We start from the raw sequence: 17,306 nt of genomic DNA, 5'->3' as shown, positions 1-17,306 counted from the left end.
TTGCACAGCCCTGTGCCAGATGCCTCTTCCTTAGGTTCAGCATATGTCTGCAGATCCTGTGTAAAATCTCTGGCCCACACAAGGCATTCGATCTGGAGTCAAAATTCCCATTTTACCTGAGAATCCAAGTCTTCTCCTTTTAAACAGAGGTTGGCATCAAGCACATTGAGTCCCACCAGCAGACCAACAATCACCATCCCTTCTTCCTCCATCATTAATGCCTCAGGCTCATAGAACTCACTGAAAGAGATTGATACAACAGGGACACCTTCACCACCCTTCTCTTGGACCTACTCTGCCTTTTCACCTCTTAGCTCATGGCCTGGCTGCCCACTTCATCAGGAGCCAGAGGCCCCCTTGTGTGAATTCCCTTCTCCCTTCTATTTCCTCTCTCACTTTAGGTGCTGCTATCCCTCTGGCCTCTCCTCTCTTCCTGTGGATTAAAATGGACTCCTCCCACCTCTGGTCTAGGGTCAACGCCTCTGTTTGGACCCTGGAGCCCAGTCCTCCTCATCTCTTGGCTCCTGTGTTCCTGAACGTAACTCTGCCCCTCTTGGCCACCCTGGCTCCTTCTTTCGTGTTGCTTTGAACTACTTCTACACTTACATTCATGTCAACATAAAGTGGAATCCCACAGCCTCCCCCACCACCCATCCAAGGATAAAACTCTTCCCTCTTCCCTGTGTCCCATGGAACAACACTGGCTGCTTTTACTTCCTTACCTCCAAGTCACCTCAGCCATCACAGTGAGGCTCCATCCATTACTGCTCTGGTCACCAGCGATTAGCTAATTTACCATCGTGTGTGTGAGTACATGAGAACTTATTATCCTAAGAATTAGTTGTTTAGAACAAAATCTGTACCTCAGAGTTACTCAGTATAACGGTACTCAAAGAAGAGTACAAAGTACATGAACTATTTGAAACCAGTATTTATCATGAAAAGATATGTTCAATAATAAGCCATGACTTGAAAACAATGGAAAATTTTGGGAGACTGTAAAAGACATTTTTATTTCAGTTAGATAAGAGAATTATCTCTGGAGAGATTTGTTCCTTGTAAATGATCATATCCTGGAGAAAGTTCCTCTTATAATGGCTACTTTTGTTTATAGAGTTATAAATATAAAAAATGAACCCAGTCATAAATTTCAGAGATAGACAGTTCGTCTTTACTGATGCCAAGAGATATAAACGTTTACAAACTGAATGTGGAATCCTAAAACAGGTAATCTAGATATGTTCCCTTACAAAAAGCAGGGTTTTATACTTTAAAATTGCCCACTGAATCTAGTTCAAGTCATTTTCCCCCTATTATCATCCAGTCAAATACCATTTTGTTGAAACTTAATGGAGTACGCTGTCAGGGTGCCTAATCTTAGGTATTTTTGAAGAACTATCTTCGAAATGACTTCTCAAAATGAAAATATACATCTTCATTCATAGAGACTTTCAGAAATCAGTGCTCAAAAAATAAAATACTGCTATTTTAAAACTAAGCCACAGAATAGTTACACTTAATAATAATTTGAATAAAAACTGTACATTATACATTCTTGTTTTAATTCCGAATGATCTACAGAACTGTGTTCTAATTACGAAGCAAAAGCTAAGCAAAGATAGGTGATGAAATACCTTAAGAGATGTTTATTGTCTATAAGCACTTTCAGATAATCTGCCAGTTTCTTCTGCATGAGTGCAAGATAAAGCCAAGCTCGGCCCCTTCCCACAGCTGTCCTGGAATTCAAACAGAGAATCAAACTATTATGACATAACAATAATAACAACAAAAAACAAAGGGAAAAGAACCAACTTAGCCAAGGAGAAACACATGTTCACGCACACACATGCTTGTGAATGCAGAGAACGCTGTAATAGAGCTGCCCTGGGGGCTGGGGGAGCGCACTGTCTGGTAAGGCTGAGGAAATGGCTCACTGCATTCTTTTGGGTACTGTTTGAAGTCTGTATCATGGGCATGTATTCTGCATCCCCCCCCCAAAAAAAATAGGAAAAAAAATTTAAGCCACAAACATCTGATTTCTGGAACAAATACAATTAGATAAAACTTTTCATGTATTCATAAAATTTCACAGGGAGTCAGGAAATACCAGGTTAGATTGCATAATGGATAAATTTTCTTTCAAAAGACGAATATAGAACGTAGTTATTAAAGGGTTGAAGTCTCACAAGATTTCTAGGGCATTAGCTCAAAGGTACAATTTTATTTCTCATGTGGTAAAATACACATAACATAAAGTTTACCACCTTACCCATTTTTAACTGTACTGTTCAGTACTGTTAGGTACATTCATGTTGTTGTGCAACCAATCTCAAAGGTGTGATTTTGAAAAGATCTGTTTTAAACATTATAAGAAAAAGAAAGGCCTCCCAATTGTGGACCTAACATTATTTAAGGAAAAAAAGATCCTGTTCTAAGCAGAGTAACTGCATTTGTAACACCCAAGAGAGTACTAGAGGTACTGCTGTAATCAATATCAGCCTCAAAGGGTCAGAGGGCGCCCAACTTAATCAATACAAGACTGGATTCCCCCCTTCTCCCTTCAGTAAATGATGTAAAGCCAGAGTAAAAAAGAAAGAAAATAGAGTAGGAAAAAAAAGATATCTGATGTTGGCATGATAGGAAAAATGGACACCGACATGTGCTGCTTGGTGGGAGTGCAAACTGGTACAATTTTTCTAGCTGGCAATTTAATGACAGCAGGTTATCAAAATTCTACATCTAGTAACATAAGGCAATAATTTAGGAGGTACACAAAGACGTATGTTTGGGGGTGGTCACCACTGCACTGTTTGGAAAATGAGAATTTGAAGACAACCACAAAGAGCAAAGTGGGAGGAGCTATACAAAAATGATGTGGATGACTATTATGGCAAAAGGTTTAAAATCTAATATTAAATGGGAAAAAAAGCCACAGAACAGTATGTACAGTTTAATACTTGATTTTTTTCCCCAGTTTCCCACCTCTGTACAATATACTGCTCTTAGTTTAGGTTCACTTCCAAAACATTTTTATGCATATGAAAATAAATATAAATTCTATTTTTCTCTCCTTTTTACAAAAAAAATTAGTATGCTATGTATGCTGTTCTGCAACTTGCTTATTTCACTGAGTATCTGTCATTTTGAAATTCTTTCCAGACACAGGGAATTTTTCGTTCATTTTTCCATAGCTTTAGAGCATTTCAGTATTGGACTGCCCTATAATTTATTTAGCTGGTTTTTATCTAGGCTGTTTCTAATCTTCCGCTGTTACAAATAATGCTGCAACAGGTATTTCTGTACATGTGTCATTTTCATGTACGAGATAAAACTCCTAGAAGTGGAATTGCTGGGTCAAAGGGTAGATGTATTGGTGGTTTTTGTGGATAGTGCCAAACTGTCTTCCATGAGAAACCGTGCAATAATGAAGCCACTGGGGGAGGTGGAGGGGAATAAAATCTTATTTATTTGTCTGTCCGACTATGCACTGAAAGGATCTAGGATACTGACCACGATATTAATTGTAGTTTTTTTTTCTGAGTAGTAAGCTAACAGAAGCGCCTTTTTTGTTTCTTAATTAAAAGTTATGTCATAAGAAAAAAAGGGTTGTTTTTTTGGTTATTTTGTTTTTTTAGAATTTATTTATTTAATTTATTTATTTTGGGCTGTGTTAGGTCCTTGTTGCTGCACGCGGGCTTTCTCTAGTTGCGGTGAAGGGGGGTTACTCTTGGTTGCGGTGCGTGTGCTTCTCACTGCGGTGGCTTCTCTTGTTGCAGAGCACAGGCTCTAGGCATGTGCGCTTCAGTAGCTGTGGCGCATGGGCTCTAGAGCACAGGCTCAGTAGTTGTGGCGCACAGGCTTCGTTGCTCTGCGGCATGTGGGATCTTCCCAGATCAGGGATCGAACCCGTGTCCCCTGCATTGGCAGGCAGATTCTTAACCACTGTGCCACAACTGCTGAGCCTGCGCTCTAGAACCTGCGAGCCACAATTACTGAAGCCTACGTGCCTAGAGCCCGTGCTCTGCAACAAGAGAAGCCACTGCAGTGAGAAGTGTGCACACTGCAATGAAGACCCAATGCCGCCAAAAACAAACAAACAAACAAACAAACAAACAAATAAATCAAAAAGAAGAACGGAAGAAACAAGGCAGAAGACGTAGGAGGCTCATGAGGGGGTCACCAAATAAATATATGAAAGGTTGTCGCCTGCTAAAGGTTTTCACCTTAGGTGGTATAGGCCCAGAGGGATGAACCAGGGACAGAGACAGAAGGCTTAAGTCCGATGAATGCATAGGGCTCAGCAACGATGGAGTTTAGTGGGATTTAGAGGGTTTCAGAGACCAGCAGACCTGTGTTTTCTTCCTGGTTCCACCACTCCCTTGTCGAGGGACCTTGAGCAAGTTACTTAACTACTGTGAGTCTCAGTTTCTGCACTTGTAGTTGGGGACACCAACAGCTTAGTCCCTAGGGATTTGTGGAGGATAAAACGAGCTAATGAAATGTCCTTAGCACAGTGCCTGGCACACGGCAGGCCCTTAGTTAATGGTGGTGGCTATTATTATTATCTAAAAATGGAATCAGCTGGCTCTGCAGGAGAAGGTCAAACAGAGGCTAGATAGTTGAGTCCCCTGTGAAAGACTCTGCCGGGAGAACTTTTGCATTGGCCTAAGGATCTCCAGGGCCCCTTCTCAATGCAGATTCCACGATACACCTTTTCATGTTCCATTCAGTTTTTGATTTTGAGCCTATACGTAGGGATCCCAAGGGCAAACCCAGATAAGGCAAATGATTCATTAGTGCCAGCCTTTCCAGAAATGTGTCTTGTCCTGGAATCTAAAATCTGTTCCAAACTGTATTATTCAGAAAACTGCCCAGGTGCATCTGTGAGTCCTTTTTTTTTTAAAAAACATCTTTATTGGAGTATAGTTGCTTTTTAACGGTGTGTTATTTTCTGCCTTATAATAGAGTGAATCAGCTATACATATACATATATCCCCATATCTCCTCCCTCTTGCGTCTCCCTCCCACCCTCCCTATCCCACCCCTCTAGGTGGTCACAAAGCACCCAGGTGCATCTGAAGCAGCAATTCCAGGAGTGTAACAACTCTTTTTCCTCCTGTAACTGCTCTTTGGGTGACAACACCTTTTCACTATTTGACCTTGTATGACACACAGAAATCACCGTCCCCATTTTAGAGAAAAGGAAACTGAGGCTCAGAGAGGGGCAAATTTTCTCAAGCTTATGTGGAGAATGAGCAGCAGAGCTGGGATTAAAGTCTAAGTAGAGTGTAGCTTTTGCTACAATTTGTTCTAAATTAGAAAACACTTTATCAGCAAGGAATAGAGAAATTGATAAATACAAGGAAGTTTTCTTAAAACATCACATTGATGTAACTACTTCTCACTCACTTTAATTCTGGCAGATTTCTGACACTAGTGGCTATATCTGATGCTTCTGGACAAAGTTTCTCCACCAGCTCCAAAGGACCAAAGAAAGATTTATTTTGGCCAATAAAACTCTTCTTAACTAAAAGGGAAAACAGAAGTGTTATTCATAAGAACAGGTTGCAAAATGTCTTCAGGGTCCCACAGTCTCTCTCCCAAAAGCCAAATGAATGCTGTGGAGCTGCACTGCTTACTCCTTCTGATTCAGTCTTGGGGACTGGAAGAGGCCAGGTACCAAATGAGGTCTCCCTTCCTCTAATGAAAGGGTTTCTCTGATATACCCACTAGGCTCTTTCTTTCAAGTATTTATTGACCATGAAATAAAACAAATGCTCAAATGATCACCTGTGAAATCCTTGCCCTTTCTCCCTCCTATGCCAAAGTCAATTCTTGATTTCAAATCATCACCACCATCCCTCATCTGAACTGCTGCAATAATCTCCTAATGGGTTTCCCTGCTCCTAATACCGTCACCTCCCCACCTTTCTAATCTGTCCTCCACATAGCTGGAAGTTCTTTTACAAATGTAAGTTAGATCTTGTTTTTCCCTTGCTGAAAATCTTCTAAATACTCTTAGAATAAAATCCAGCTCCTCACCTGACCTATAAAGGCCTAACGTGATCCAGCCCATCCCAACTGCCCTGACCTCACCTCCTCCTTCCCAGCATGCCTCAGTTACTTGGTGTCTTCCTGAAACCAAGGTTGGTCCCACTCAGGACTTCGCACCTGTTTTGTTCTGTCTTTCTAGGAAGGCTCTTGCCCCAAACATTTGCAAGGTTGACTCCTTCTTCTCTTTTAGGTCTCAGCTCACATTTCACCTCCCCAGAAAGACCTTCGCCTCTCACCCTAGTTGAAAGGTTTTTCCCTTGATTCTCTATCATTTAACCTATTTTGCATCCCTGAATTTGTAGCATTTTGTAATTATGTTTGCTTCTGAGTTTGTTGTCTGTCTCCTCTTCTAGAACTGTGCTGTCCAAGGTAGTCACTAGCCACAAGTGCTACTGAAATGTAGCCAGTGCAATTGAGATGTGCTGTAAGTATAAAACACACGGTGGATCTTGAAGCCTCAGTGTAAAAAAGAATGCAAAATATCTCATTAGTAAGGTTTATACTGATTATATGTGTCAAAATGATAATATTTTGGCTATATTGGGATAAATTACTAAAAGTAATTTCATCTGTTTCTTTTCCGTTTTTTTAAACGTGTCTACTAGAACATTACAAATACACATGTGGCTTGCACGGCATTTCTATTGGACAGCGCTTCTCTAGAATGTCGCGTCTTGTGGGTAGGGACCTTGTTTCTCTTGTGCACTGTTTGTCTTGTGTGCACAAGAACAACACCAGCACCCAGAACAACGTTTGGCATTGATGATGCTGGGAAACAGCTAGCCCGAATTTTTCAAGCCCCCGAACCCGCCCTCAGGCTCACCTTTCAGCCCATGTTTGAGGCAGTGCTCCATCACTACAAAGAACTGCTGCAAGGGGGCATGGTCTGCATCCAGACTGCGGCCCAGGCTCAGGGCGGACTGGAGCAAGACCTTGATGCTGAGTTTCATCATGTGCATCAGGTTGACACGCTCCTCCATCATCTGGCACTTGGAAACTGGAGGACAGAAGCGGGGACAGCTTCGTTAGTGGACTGAGTGTCGCCCAGGGTGAGGAGGCTGGACGCGGAACAATGGAGGGAAGACCGGCCAGGCAGTCTGCTCGGAACGCGGACGTGCGGGTTAACCGGGGATCGCAGCCAGCCGGGCCCTGACCCCGGGAGGTCACAGCCGCCTGTGGGCGGCGGGGGACGTGGGTCAGACTCTAGAGGACTCTCCCAGGTAGCTCAGCGCGTTGCTACGGCGACGACCCTACCAAGACTCACCGCGAATGGTTTCTCCCACAGCCCCATTCCATTTTTGACTAATGGAAGGGCGCAAACTCCAGGAAGCCCTGCCCCAAGCAAGAAGGCTTGCTGGGAAAGTGCTCCTCCCCCTCTCGTTCCTATTGGAGGAGTCCAGCTCGAGGCCACGCCCATGGAGCTCACGGGCGCCATTTTGACTTTTCAGCCGTCCGGACGGAGGTAGTGGCTTCCGGGGTTGATTGTGTTGGTCCGCACACCGGCCACAGGGCTTTCTGAGCCGGTTGTTTTGCCTGATAGTGCCAGCCGGAGCCTTCGGGGAAGCATCAGTTCCTCAGTAATGGACTCAAATTTTCGTTGTTACCCATCTTTCGTCCACAATTAGTGGACAATTACGAGTTTTACACTTCTTTTGTAAATAAAACCGTTAGAATAAAATGAACTCAGCTGCTTTTCAACTCCATTAACCTTGTCACTTTGAGAGTAAAAGTTTGTAGTCAATATCAGATATCCATGACAAATTCTTACCAAGTGTCATCGCAAGCCCAGGAAACTGTCACTCGAGAAATTAATAATATAGACCCCAAACTATAACCTACTCCCGGAAGGAAAAATATCCCGGGCCAACGCGCCCCTCCCTCCGCACCTGCGCCATCGTTCGGTCTTTTAAATGGATTGGGCGTGGGGTGGGGTGGGGATCTTATTGTTTTAGTTTGCAGTTGTTCATTACAGGTGTTAAGCAGCTTTTCATGTTTGTCTCCTATTATTCCTTCTATGAATTGCCTGTTAAATCTTTTAACTTTCTTTATTTGTTTGCCTTTGTTTTATTGGTCCGTATATTCTGGATATTAATCCTTTGTCTACCTGCTTTATTTCATGGGCAGTAAATAATATGGACATATAAATAGTTAAAAGAGCATATATATGTGTAGGTAAATCGAAAAGAATGATATTATGACTGTGAATTTATAATACAGGTATTAAGTAAATATGGTTGAGACTAGAGACAGCCTGGGACTGAAAATTCTAAATTCTCATCAAAACCCAAGAGGACAGCTGCTGGGAAAGAAAAATCGGTCTAAACCTTTCATCATGGTGTGGAAAAAGAAAAGTGGACTTTAAGTAAAGCATTTGGGTGGGAGTGGTATAATTATTTTTAAATTTTGAGAGAATCTTATGTATTACATTTATAAATTTGAAAAGTTTAATGAAATGGATGACAGGCAAAGGGAATAGAAATTGTAAAACCCCAACAAGAAGAGGGAGAAATCCTGAATAGACCAATAACCACAGAAGCAATTTGTAAAGATCTATTCGTAAAGAAGATACCAATCCCCGGTCTAAAAAGGAAGTCTAGTGTTGTTCGAATGGGAATACGTACGCAGGAAGTCCTACGGAGGGCTAGGCAGGCCCAGATATTTTAAGGAAGTCGATTTCTAGATCCTCAAGTTTCACAGGCACTCTTTCTTCTTCCACTCTACAGAAGAACCACAATTCACTCCTTGTCCCATATCTTCCTCTTTTTAAAAAAAATAAACGTATTTATTTATTCATTTATTTAATTTTTGGCTGCATTGGGTCTTCGCTGCTGCACGCGGGTTTTCTCTAGTTGCTGAGAGTGGGGGCTACTCTTTGTTGCGGTGCGCAGGCTTCTCATTGCGGTGGCTTCTCTTGTTGCGGAGCATGGGCTCTAGGCACGCGGGCTTCAGTACTTGTGGCTCATGGGCTCTAGAGCACAGGCTCAGTAGTTGTGGCGCATGGGCTTAGTTGCTTCACGGCATGTGGGATCTTCCCGGACCAGGGCGCAAACCCGTGTCCCCTGCAGTGGCAGGCGGATTCTTAACCACTGCACCACCAGGGAAGCCCCCATATCTTCCTCTTGATGCACTGACCTGGGGTGCAGAAAGTCTCACACCAAATGGAGGTGAAACCTCCTTTGATGATTAATCAAGTCACCCAAAACAGGAAGAGCTTCCAGTCTCTCATTGCTTTGTTGAACTTAAACTTGGTCTTGGGAGAGAGGGTTGGTCTCCAGCCCCCTGCTGGGTATCCTGAATTTAGAGAGTTAAAAAAAAAATTTCCCCCACAAATATGAATATATATAATTGTTTTCAGTCAGTCTCAATACTCATCCCTTGGATGTGCCATTAACTTGATGGACACGTTCAGTAAATTAAATGAGCCAAACTGCAGCTCCAAGTTTTTGATGAAAATGGATTTCAAGTACATGTAAACTAACTTTTAATTAATTAATTAATTAATTAATTAATTTTGGCCATATGGGACTTAGTTCCCTGACTAGGGATCAAACCCGTGTCCCCTGCAGTGGAAGTATGCAGTCCCAACCACTGGACAGCCAGGGAATTCCCTAAACTAACTCTTTTTGTCAAAAAATATTGTATTGGCAAGGTGTAATGAAATAAGCAATGTTTAGATATCCCCAACCATTTTGAGTGTTCTGAGTTAGACAAAGTGAAAGAATTATAAGGCATAATTATCATCTGATAAGTCTTGATAAAGCCTTTTTTGGGAACTTCCCAGAGGTAGAGAAATTTCTTTAATGTGACTAGGTTGCATCCTTTTGCAAGTAAGGTGATTTTCATTTGAACAAAATGAATATTTCAACGAAAATGGTCAAAATTTTGACATTAGATCAATGTGAGTTGGGGCATATAACTTAGAAGGAGTTCAAAGATTGAACAACATTACTATAACAAAACTGTCCATTTCATACTTGAGTCACTTTGCTGTACAGCAGAAATTAACACAACATTGTAAATCAACTATACTTCAATAAAACTTAAAAAAAATGTTTGGTAGAATTTACCAATGGGGAAAAAAAAAACCTGTCCATTTCTATTTCTTATTTATATGAGTCAGATTTCTCAAGGATCACATCTATAAAAAATCAAAAAATAGGAATAAAATTGATTCTGAGTCCTATCACATTTTATCAGTAAATATATATTTATTCATCTACAAGTACATGCTAATGAAAAAACCAACACCAGCTCATGAAGAGAAGTAATTCCAAGAAAAATTTACGTATAATTACTTATAAAATTATATTTATATTCCTTTAATTAACTTAGCATTACTAATAATTCTAATGGTAATTTGTTCCAGAAGAAAAAGAAATTTTTAAAAATTAATTAATTTTATTTATTTATTTTTGGCTGCACTGGGTCTTTGTTGCTGAGCACAGGCTTTCTCTAGTTGTGGCGAGAGGGGGCTACTCTTCGTTGCGGTGTGTGAGCTTCTCATTGTGGTGGCTTCTCTTGTTGCAGAGCATGGGGTCTAGGCGCGTGGGCTTCAGTAGTTGTGGCTCGTGGGCTCTAGAGTGCAGGCTCAGTAGTTGTGGTGCATGGGCTTAGTTGCTCGTGGCACGTGGGATATTCCCGGACCAGGGCTTGAACTCGTGTCCCCTGCATTGGCAGGCGGAGTCTTAACCATTGCACCACCAGGGAAGCCCAAGAAAAAAATATTTTATACACTCAGCTTTAGTCACAAGAAAAGTTTATTACATTTTAATTAATTTACGTATTTTTTTCTGAGATGTATGATAGGATGACCAATAAAAAAAATTTAAACATATGTAAGTGGATTGGAAATTCAAGTCCAAGGAATAAAGGGGAAAAATGTAAAAATTTCAAATATTAGTTAACTTGTTATTTATTTTTAAGATGGATGGTAGTGTTATCAAATCATTAAGGTATTTATATACCACTTGATACACTTAAAAGAATGATAGCATGGTTTTATTTTAAAAAGTCAATTTTACAATAAACCAGAAAATGTATTCTAAACTTTAAAATTATGATGAAGAATTTTATGTATCAACTTTAAAAGCCGAAGATTTTTTTTTAAGGGGTCATGTGAACAAACAACGTGAAGACTAGTGCTTAAGGCAGTGGCTCCTACCATCGTTCCCGGGAACACAGCAGTGTTCTGCAGTCATCTCATCCATGCCCTGGTTGGGTTAGTCACCTATTCCCACTTGAGCTCAATGTAGGCTCATGGAAAATTGGAGCTGGAAGGATCTTTAAGCTGTTTCATCTCTCAGTTTTATTAGCTTTGTGACCTTGGCTAAGCTGTTCACATCTCTAAGCTTTGTTAATAATAGTTCAACACAACACACAGAATGTCACAAAATTCTACACTTATTGAATTGCCAAGTAAATGGTCTGATCAGCGATCTCGACCTTGACTGTTGTAGAGGGGCTGGGCCTGTAACATAAAAGAGTGACCCAGTGAGAGGACAAGCTGGAGAGAACGTGCAGCCACCTTCTTGCTGGAGGAATGCTGATTGATCACATGTGCCAGATGGGAGTTTTCAGGAGAAGCTGGTGATCTGGATTTTTATGGAAAACCTGGTAATTGGCTAAAAAAATTTTAAATGCTTCTAAAAGCATTTAAGTATAAACTATGCAGGATAGAAAAAAATGCAACTACCAGCCACAAACATCTCAAAGGGCTGCTCTATACCTTTGGTGTAGAGAATAAGTATTCACTTCAGGGAGTGGATTCTACAGATGTTTTTTTGTTTTTTGATCGGGTTCTGAATTATACAGAATTAACTAGATTCTTTATAAATTTGAGTTTTAGTTTTGATTAGCCCTTTGGTGTCTTGAAAGATCTTATAATACAGTATGGTGTTACCCTGTACTGACAATGAAGAAAACCACTTTACAGTTTCCTAATTTTCCAGAATTTTCACTTATCTCAATGGCTAGCTTAAGGAGTTCAGCAATGTGAAATGAAACAGTCATTGTACTTCATTTCGGAAGGAGCAATATCACTTGTGCAGAAGTGCTCTGACACATGGAAAAAAAAATGTGCCATGGAAGACAACAGAGAAAGGTATAACACATATCACCTACCTAATGCCAAATATATATCTAAATACTTTTAAAATTAAAGAATGACTTCTTCAGTGTGTTTTGTTATTCATCCTTTAGGACAGGGGTCCCTATCCACCGGGCCACGGACCGGTACTGGTCTGTGGCCTGTTAGGAAGTGGGCCACACAGCAGGAGGTGAGTGGCGGGTGAGTGAGCGAAGTTTCACCTGTATTTACAGCCGCTCCCCATCACTCGCGTTACCACCTGAGCTCCGCCTCCTGTCAGATCAGCGGCGGCATTGGATTCTCATAGGAGCACGAACCCTACTGTGAACTGTGTATGCGAGGGATCTAGGTTGTGTGCTCCTTATGAGAATCTAATGCCTGATGATCTGAGGCAGTGATGCTAGTGCTGGGGAGTGGCTGCAAATACAGATTATCATTAGCAGAGAGGTTTGACTGCACAGAGACCATAATCAATTGCTTGCAGACTCATATCAAAACCCTATCAGTGAGTGGCAAGTGAAGACAAGCTCAGGGCTCCCACTGATTCTGCATTATCGTGAGTTGTATAATTATTTCACTGTATATTACAATGTAATAATAATAGAAATAAAGTGCCCAATAAATGTAATGTGCTTGAATCATCCGGAAACCATTCCCCCCACCAAGTCTGTGGAAAAATTGTCTTCCATGAAACTGGTCCCTGGTGCCAAAAAGGTTGGGGACCACTGCTTTAGGAGGAGGCATTACTTTAAAAAGCATGATGTAGAACTCTGTGTGTGTATACTGTGGTTTGTGTGAAAACTGTGTGTATAGAGATCAAAGCACATGTTACAGGCACAGACACTCTGAAATACAGTAGGATTGGGGACAGTTTCTGGGAAGGAGGACTTATTCTACACTGAGTGTCCTTTAGTACAGTTTGATTTTTGTTTTTGTTTTACCATGTGTATTACCTTTAGAAAAAATACCAAAAAACCAAACAAGATAACTCCAGAGAATGCAATCATTGTGGCAAGTTGTGTTACCAGACCCCACGTGGGATAAGATTTTAAAACAAGTATTCAAAGCGTTCCACGTTCCATGACATTCCACAGCTTTTTCCTTAAACCTGTATCACCAAAAAAATTTTATCTGGCAAGAGTGCTGCTCACATTCAGTCTCCGCTCCTTCACCACTCCCTCTGAATAATCTCTGTTCTCACTGCTTTTGTAAGCAGATAAGCAGATCAATGGAAAAGAGATGAAATGAGCCAGCCCTGACTGGAGTGGTGGCCGCCATCTTCTCCTGACCTGCTTTTCTGAGGCCTCTGCAGTGCATGCTACCCAGGGTTCAGTTCCTTTTCCCCATCCCCACTCCTGTCCTACCTGATGGCTTCAAATCTGTGTTACTCTCGGAGACCAGCCACATAGCTCATCCCAGGTGTTCCCCACACTTCTGCCCTCAGTAAGCCATGTTTACAATTTTCGCCAGATTTGAGTGGCAGTTATTTACTTAATATTTTCTTTAAATTGACTAATTAAAAATCCATATGTATATATTACAGCATTTTACTTAGAAAATTATTTAAAGGCATCAAGGCATTGAGGTGATGTGACTAAGAGCACAGGCTTGAGAGGCAGCCTGGCTTGGTTCAAGTCCTGGCTCTGCCATTTCTAAGTAACTTTGTCAAATTACTTCTCTTTAATGCAGTTTCCCTCTTTATAAATAGGGGATAATAACGGTACCTACCACGTGGGGCAGGCTATGTGGGAGGAGGCATGAAGTCAACCTCTCCCTCCCATGGCCTTAAGTGACAGCAATTTCCTGCAGGGTTAGTCCCTATCTGGTTGGGTGGGTGAGAGGCTGCTGCCCAGTGCCTGCCTAATGTGCTGTGGCGCTGCCAGCCCGGGGCAGGCCAGTGCATACCTGGCCCCACCCTGAAAGTCAGACAGCATAACTCCAACCCTCCCTGCGGCAGCACTGGTCGTGCAGTGTGGTCAGGGAGGGGTGGGGAGAAGCCCCAGGGTAGTTCAAGTGGACCAGCGCAGCCGAGAAGCTGTCCCAGGAAGACAGTGGAAGATGGGACCACACAAAAGCCCGGCTCCAAGGCCCCCACACATGCTCCTTTGTCCCATCAGACTTCACTTAATACAAATTCAAAGATAAAATTCGTAAGAATTTCTATCATGGGGCACTTCTGAGTACCTGGCCCTGCACAATCACACTGATTAAAGCCTGCATTGATTGCACATCATGAAGCCAGTTCAGCGATCACCTAGGATTATTGTGAAGATTAAATGAACTAATGTATGTACAGACCTAAGACTAATATCTGGCACCTAGGAAGCACAATATAAGTGCTAGGTATTATTTATAGCATTACCATAAATAGAAAACAAGTATTTTTCAAATATGCATTTGTTCAACAAATATTTATTATTCTGTGCTAGGCACAGTTCTAGGCACTGGCACATTTTACTTATCACCAAACAGTTAACATGTATTATTTGCTTACTAAGAAGCCTCCAGAAGACCCCATGCCTTGACTCTCAGGACTGACCACCAATGGTGGGCATACAGTCAAACACCCATTGATGTGTGTAAAGGTAGCGAGCTAGTGGCAACTAGATTCCTGAGTCAAACAGGCTCCTTCGTTACCTTCTAGTCCTACTTTCTATCGCCAAAGAAATATTGTTTTCTATCTCAAGTCAGATTTTAAACTTTACTCATTAATCTTTCTTAACCAATGAAACTGTCACAATTCACTATCCTGGTGCCAGCGCTGACTTGTACATCAAATATACATTGGACAGGATGGAATGAAGAAACCTCAAAGGCAGGGACTTCCCTGGTGGTCCAGTGGTAAAGAATCCGCCTTCCAATGCAGGGGACGCTGGTTGGATCCCTGGCTGGGGAACTAAGATCCCACATGCTGCGGGGCAACTAAGCCCGCACGCTTCAATGAGAGAGCCCTCATACAGCAAACCACAAAGCCCAGGCGCCCTGGTGCCTGCGCGCCACAACTAGAGAGAATCGTGTGCGCCTCAATGAAGATCCCAAGTGCTGCAACTAAGACCTGACGCAGCCAAAAAAAAAAAATAAAATAAATATTAAAAAAGAGTACTTGTGAAAAAAAAAAAAGGAACCTCAAAGGCACACTATAATGCTTCTTAGAGAGCACGCCACAGTCTTTAGTGAACTCTGCCCCACAGCACTTCGTGTGATGAAAATCTTCTCACTGCACAATCCAATACAGTAGCCACTAGCCACGTGTAGACTACTGAGCACTTCAAATGTGGCTGTTGTGACTGAGGAACTGAATTTTTAACATTTAAACATCACATGTGGGTAGTGGCTACTGTATTGGTTGGCACAGCTCTAAATATTTGGCTTTACAGGGCTAAGTCACACTCTAAATATCATAATCATTTAATGTTTCCATTCTTACTCACTTTCTGAAACTCTGTTATAGATGACAAAGGCTTAAAAGGACTATAAGAGATCATTGGGTGAACCACAAAATTCCTATTTAACAGGCTGGGATATGTGATGACTTTTCTGCATGACACAGCTAGTTGGCTGTAGAGCTCACCTGGAACCCTCAACCCCTTAATTCCGCCTTGGTGCTTTGACTCCCCGGTGAGTCGGGATGCGCCGTCAACAACTGGAGGTGTGAGCCAGGATGGCATTTTGAGATTTAAAGCAGAGAACAGTACTGTTTCATTTCTTAAGTAAGTCCTTTAAAAATTAATAAGGACTACCTAAGCTTAAACTCGTACATTTTAAAGTGTAAAGTTCACCAGTGAGAATAAGAATGCTGCCTGGGGAACACAACTAGAAGTGAAGTCGCCCCAATCTCAGGCCACCCACGCCCACGTATTTATCTCGGCATGGACACACGGTATAAAGAAAACAGACGAGTAGTTAGGCGAGTTAACAGGATGCTTTTTTAACAACCTGTCTAACAGGATGAGTCGGTTAAGCACCCTTGCCAGCCTCGGTCCCACCAACAGTCCCACAGAAAGCTCGTGGGTCGCGCCCAGCCGGAGCCTACCTGCGCGCGCCGCGCCGTCCGCGCCGCCGTCCGCGCCGCCCAGCCCAGCGGCCGCGCGCAGCGCGCTTCCGCAGCTCGCCGACAGGTTGCCAGTGGCCTTCCGCGCCAGGGTCAGGATGGGCGCCGACCAGCCTTCCGCCGCCGCACGCGGCTTCGCCACCCTCCGCAGTTCGCCTGGGCCCGGCAGCTGGCTCCGGTCCACGATCTCAAACTCTTCTCCCGGCTCCGGCCCCGGCTCCTGCCCCGCCCGGCACCGGTCTTCCCCGTCGGCCATCTTGGTCTTGTCACGTGGCCCCGGCAGGCAGCGGGCTCGGCGCGGGCGGGCGCTTTGCCCTTGCTGCTAGTTTTTCGTGTTCGCGACGGGCCTTCCTCTTTATCGCCCTCCTTTCTTTTCTATCATTTTAAAAAAGCTCGGGAAAGTGCAAATCATAAGAAGCACCCACGTTCTCATCACCTGGGAGGACTTGTTTTCGTGGATGTTATTCTTGGGCTTTCTCCTTTTGTTGTGGTGCATCCAACCTGGCTTGGGCACAGCCCACATGGCCGTAGTTTTTTTTGTGACACTATTTCCTCTTTTTCATTTTCATTTCATACTTTACTTCTACTTAGTGATTTTTCTGCAGCAGTTTTCAGAACAAGCCCTAAAAGAGCGGGTGAGGAAACTGTGGGACAGGTGAGGCAGGAAAACAGGACTTTTTTTTTTAATAGCTAAAATCGACAACTTGGCAGGAAAGAGCACCCTGTGGTGGACTGGGAATCAGAAGATCCGGACTCTGCTATTAATTAGTTAAATGGTGATAATAATAATAAAACCAATTAAATAAGGAGCACATGGCAGACGAGAATAATAATAATGATGACTATCTGTTACTCAACTTTGTGGCTTGGGCCAGACGCTCGCAGCAACTAGAGAAAGCCTGCGCGCAGCAGTGAGGACCCAACACAGCCAAAAAAAAAAAAAAAAAAAAATTTAAGTTGCAGATTTTAGAAATCAAAAAAATTTTACATTAAAATTTGGATATTGGCCTTCTCTTGAGACATAAATCTTTTGCAACTCAGTATATTCTCTGATGGCAAAAAACTGGTGGATTGGATGTTGGCTGCCCTTTTTAAAATTTTTTTAATTAAAAAAAT

At 42.4% G+C, this 17,306-nt stretch overlaps 1 protein-coding gene across 5 annotated transcripts in view; it reads right to left on the bottom strand.

The window, feature by feature from the left end:
- The window catches only part of RUFY1 (RUN and FYVE domain containing 1), a 55,774-nt gene extending 39,312 nt beyond the window's left edge, over positions 1 to 16,462 (bottom strand). For 3 of the 5 annotated variants that reach the window (XM_081231712.1, XM_081231714.1, XM_081231715.1), the window contains exons 1-5: positions 16,173 to 16,462; positions 6,878 to 7,051; positions 5,410 to 5,527; positions 1,635 to 1,736; positions 117 to 240 (exon numbers count right to left, since the gene is read on the bottom strand). In XM_081231712.1, the coding sequence (XP_081087838.1) occupies positions 117 to 240; positions 1,635 to 1,736; positions 5,410 to 5,527; positions 6,878 to 7,051; positions 16,173 to 16,446 (792 nt within the window). In that variant the 5' untranslated portion in view covers positions 16,447 to 16,462. Of the gene's footprint in view, positions 1 to 116; positions 241 to 1,634; positions 1,737 to 5,409; positions 5,528 to 6,877; positions 7,052 to 7,318; positions 7,387 to 16,172 lie in introns of those variants that run through there. The other 2 variants (XM_081231713.1, XM_081231716.1) reach the window with 2 other exon arrangements.
- Between the last annotated feature and the right edge of the window lie 844 nt (positions 16,463 to 17,306).

The sequence above is a fragment of the Mesoplodon bidens genome, assembly GCF_964165515.1.
Source record: "Mesoplodon bidens genome assembly, chromosome: 4".
In the NCBI taxonomy this organism is placed as follows: domain Eukaryota; kingdom Metazoa; phylum Chordata; class Mammalia; order Artiodactyla; family Ziphiidae; genus Mesoplodon; species Mesoplodon bidens.
This window is presented reverse-complemented; position numbering and strand designations above follow the sequence as displayed.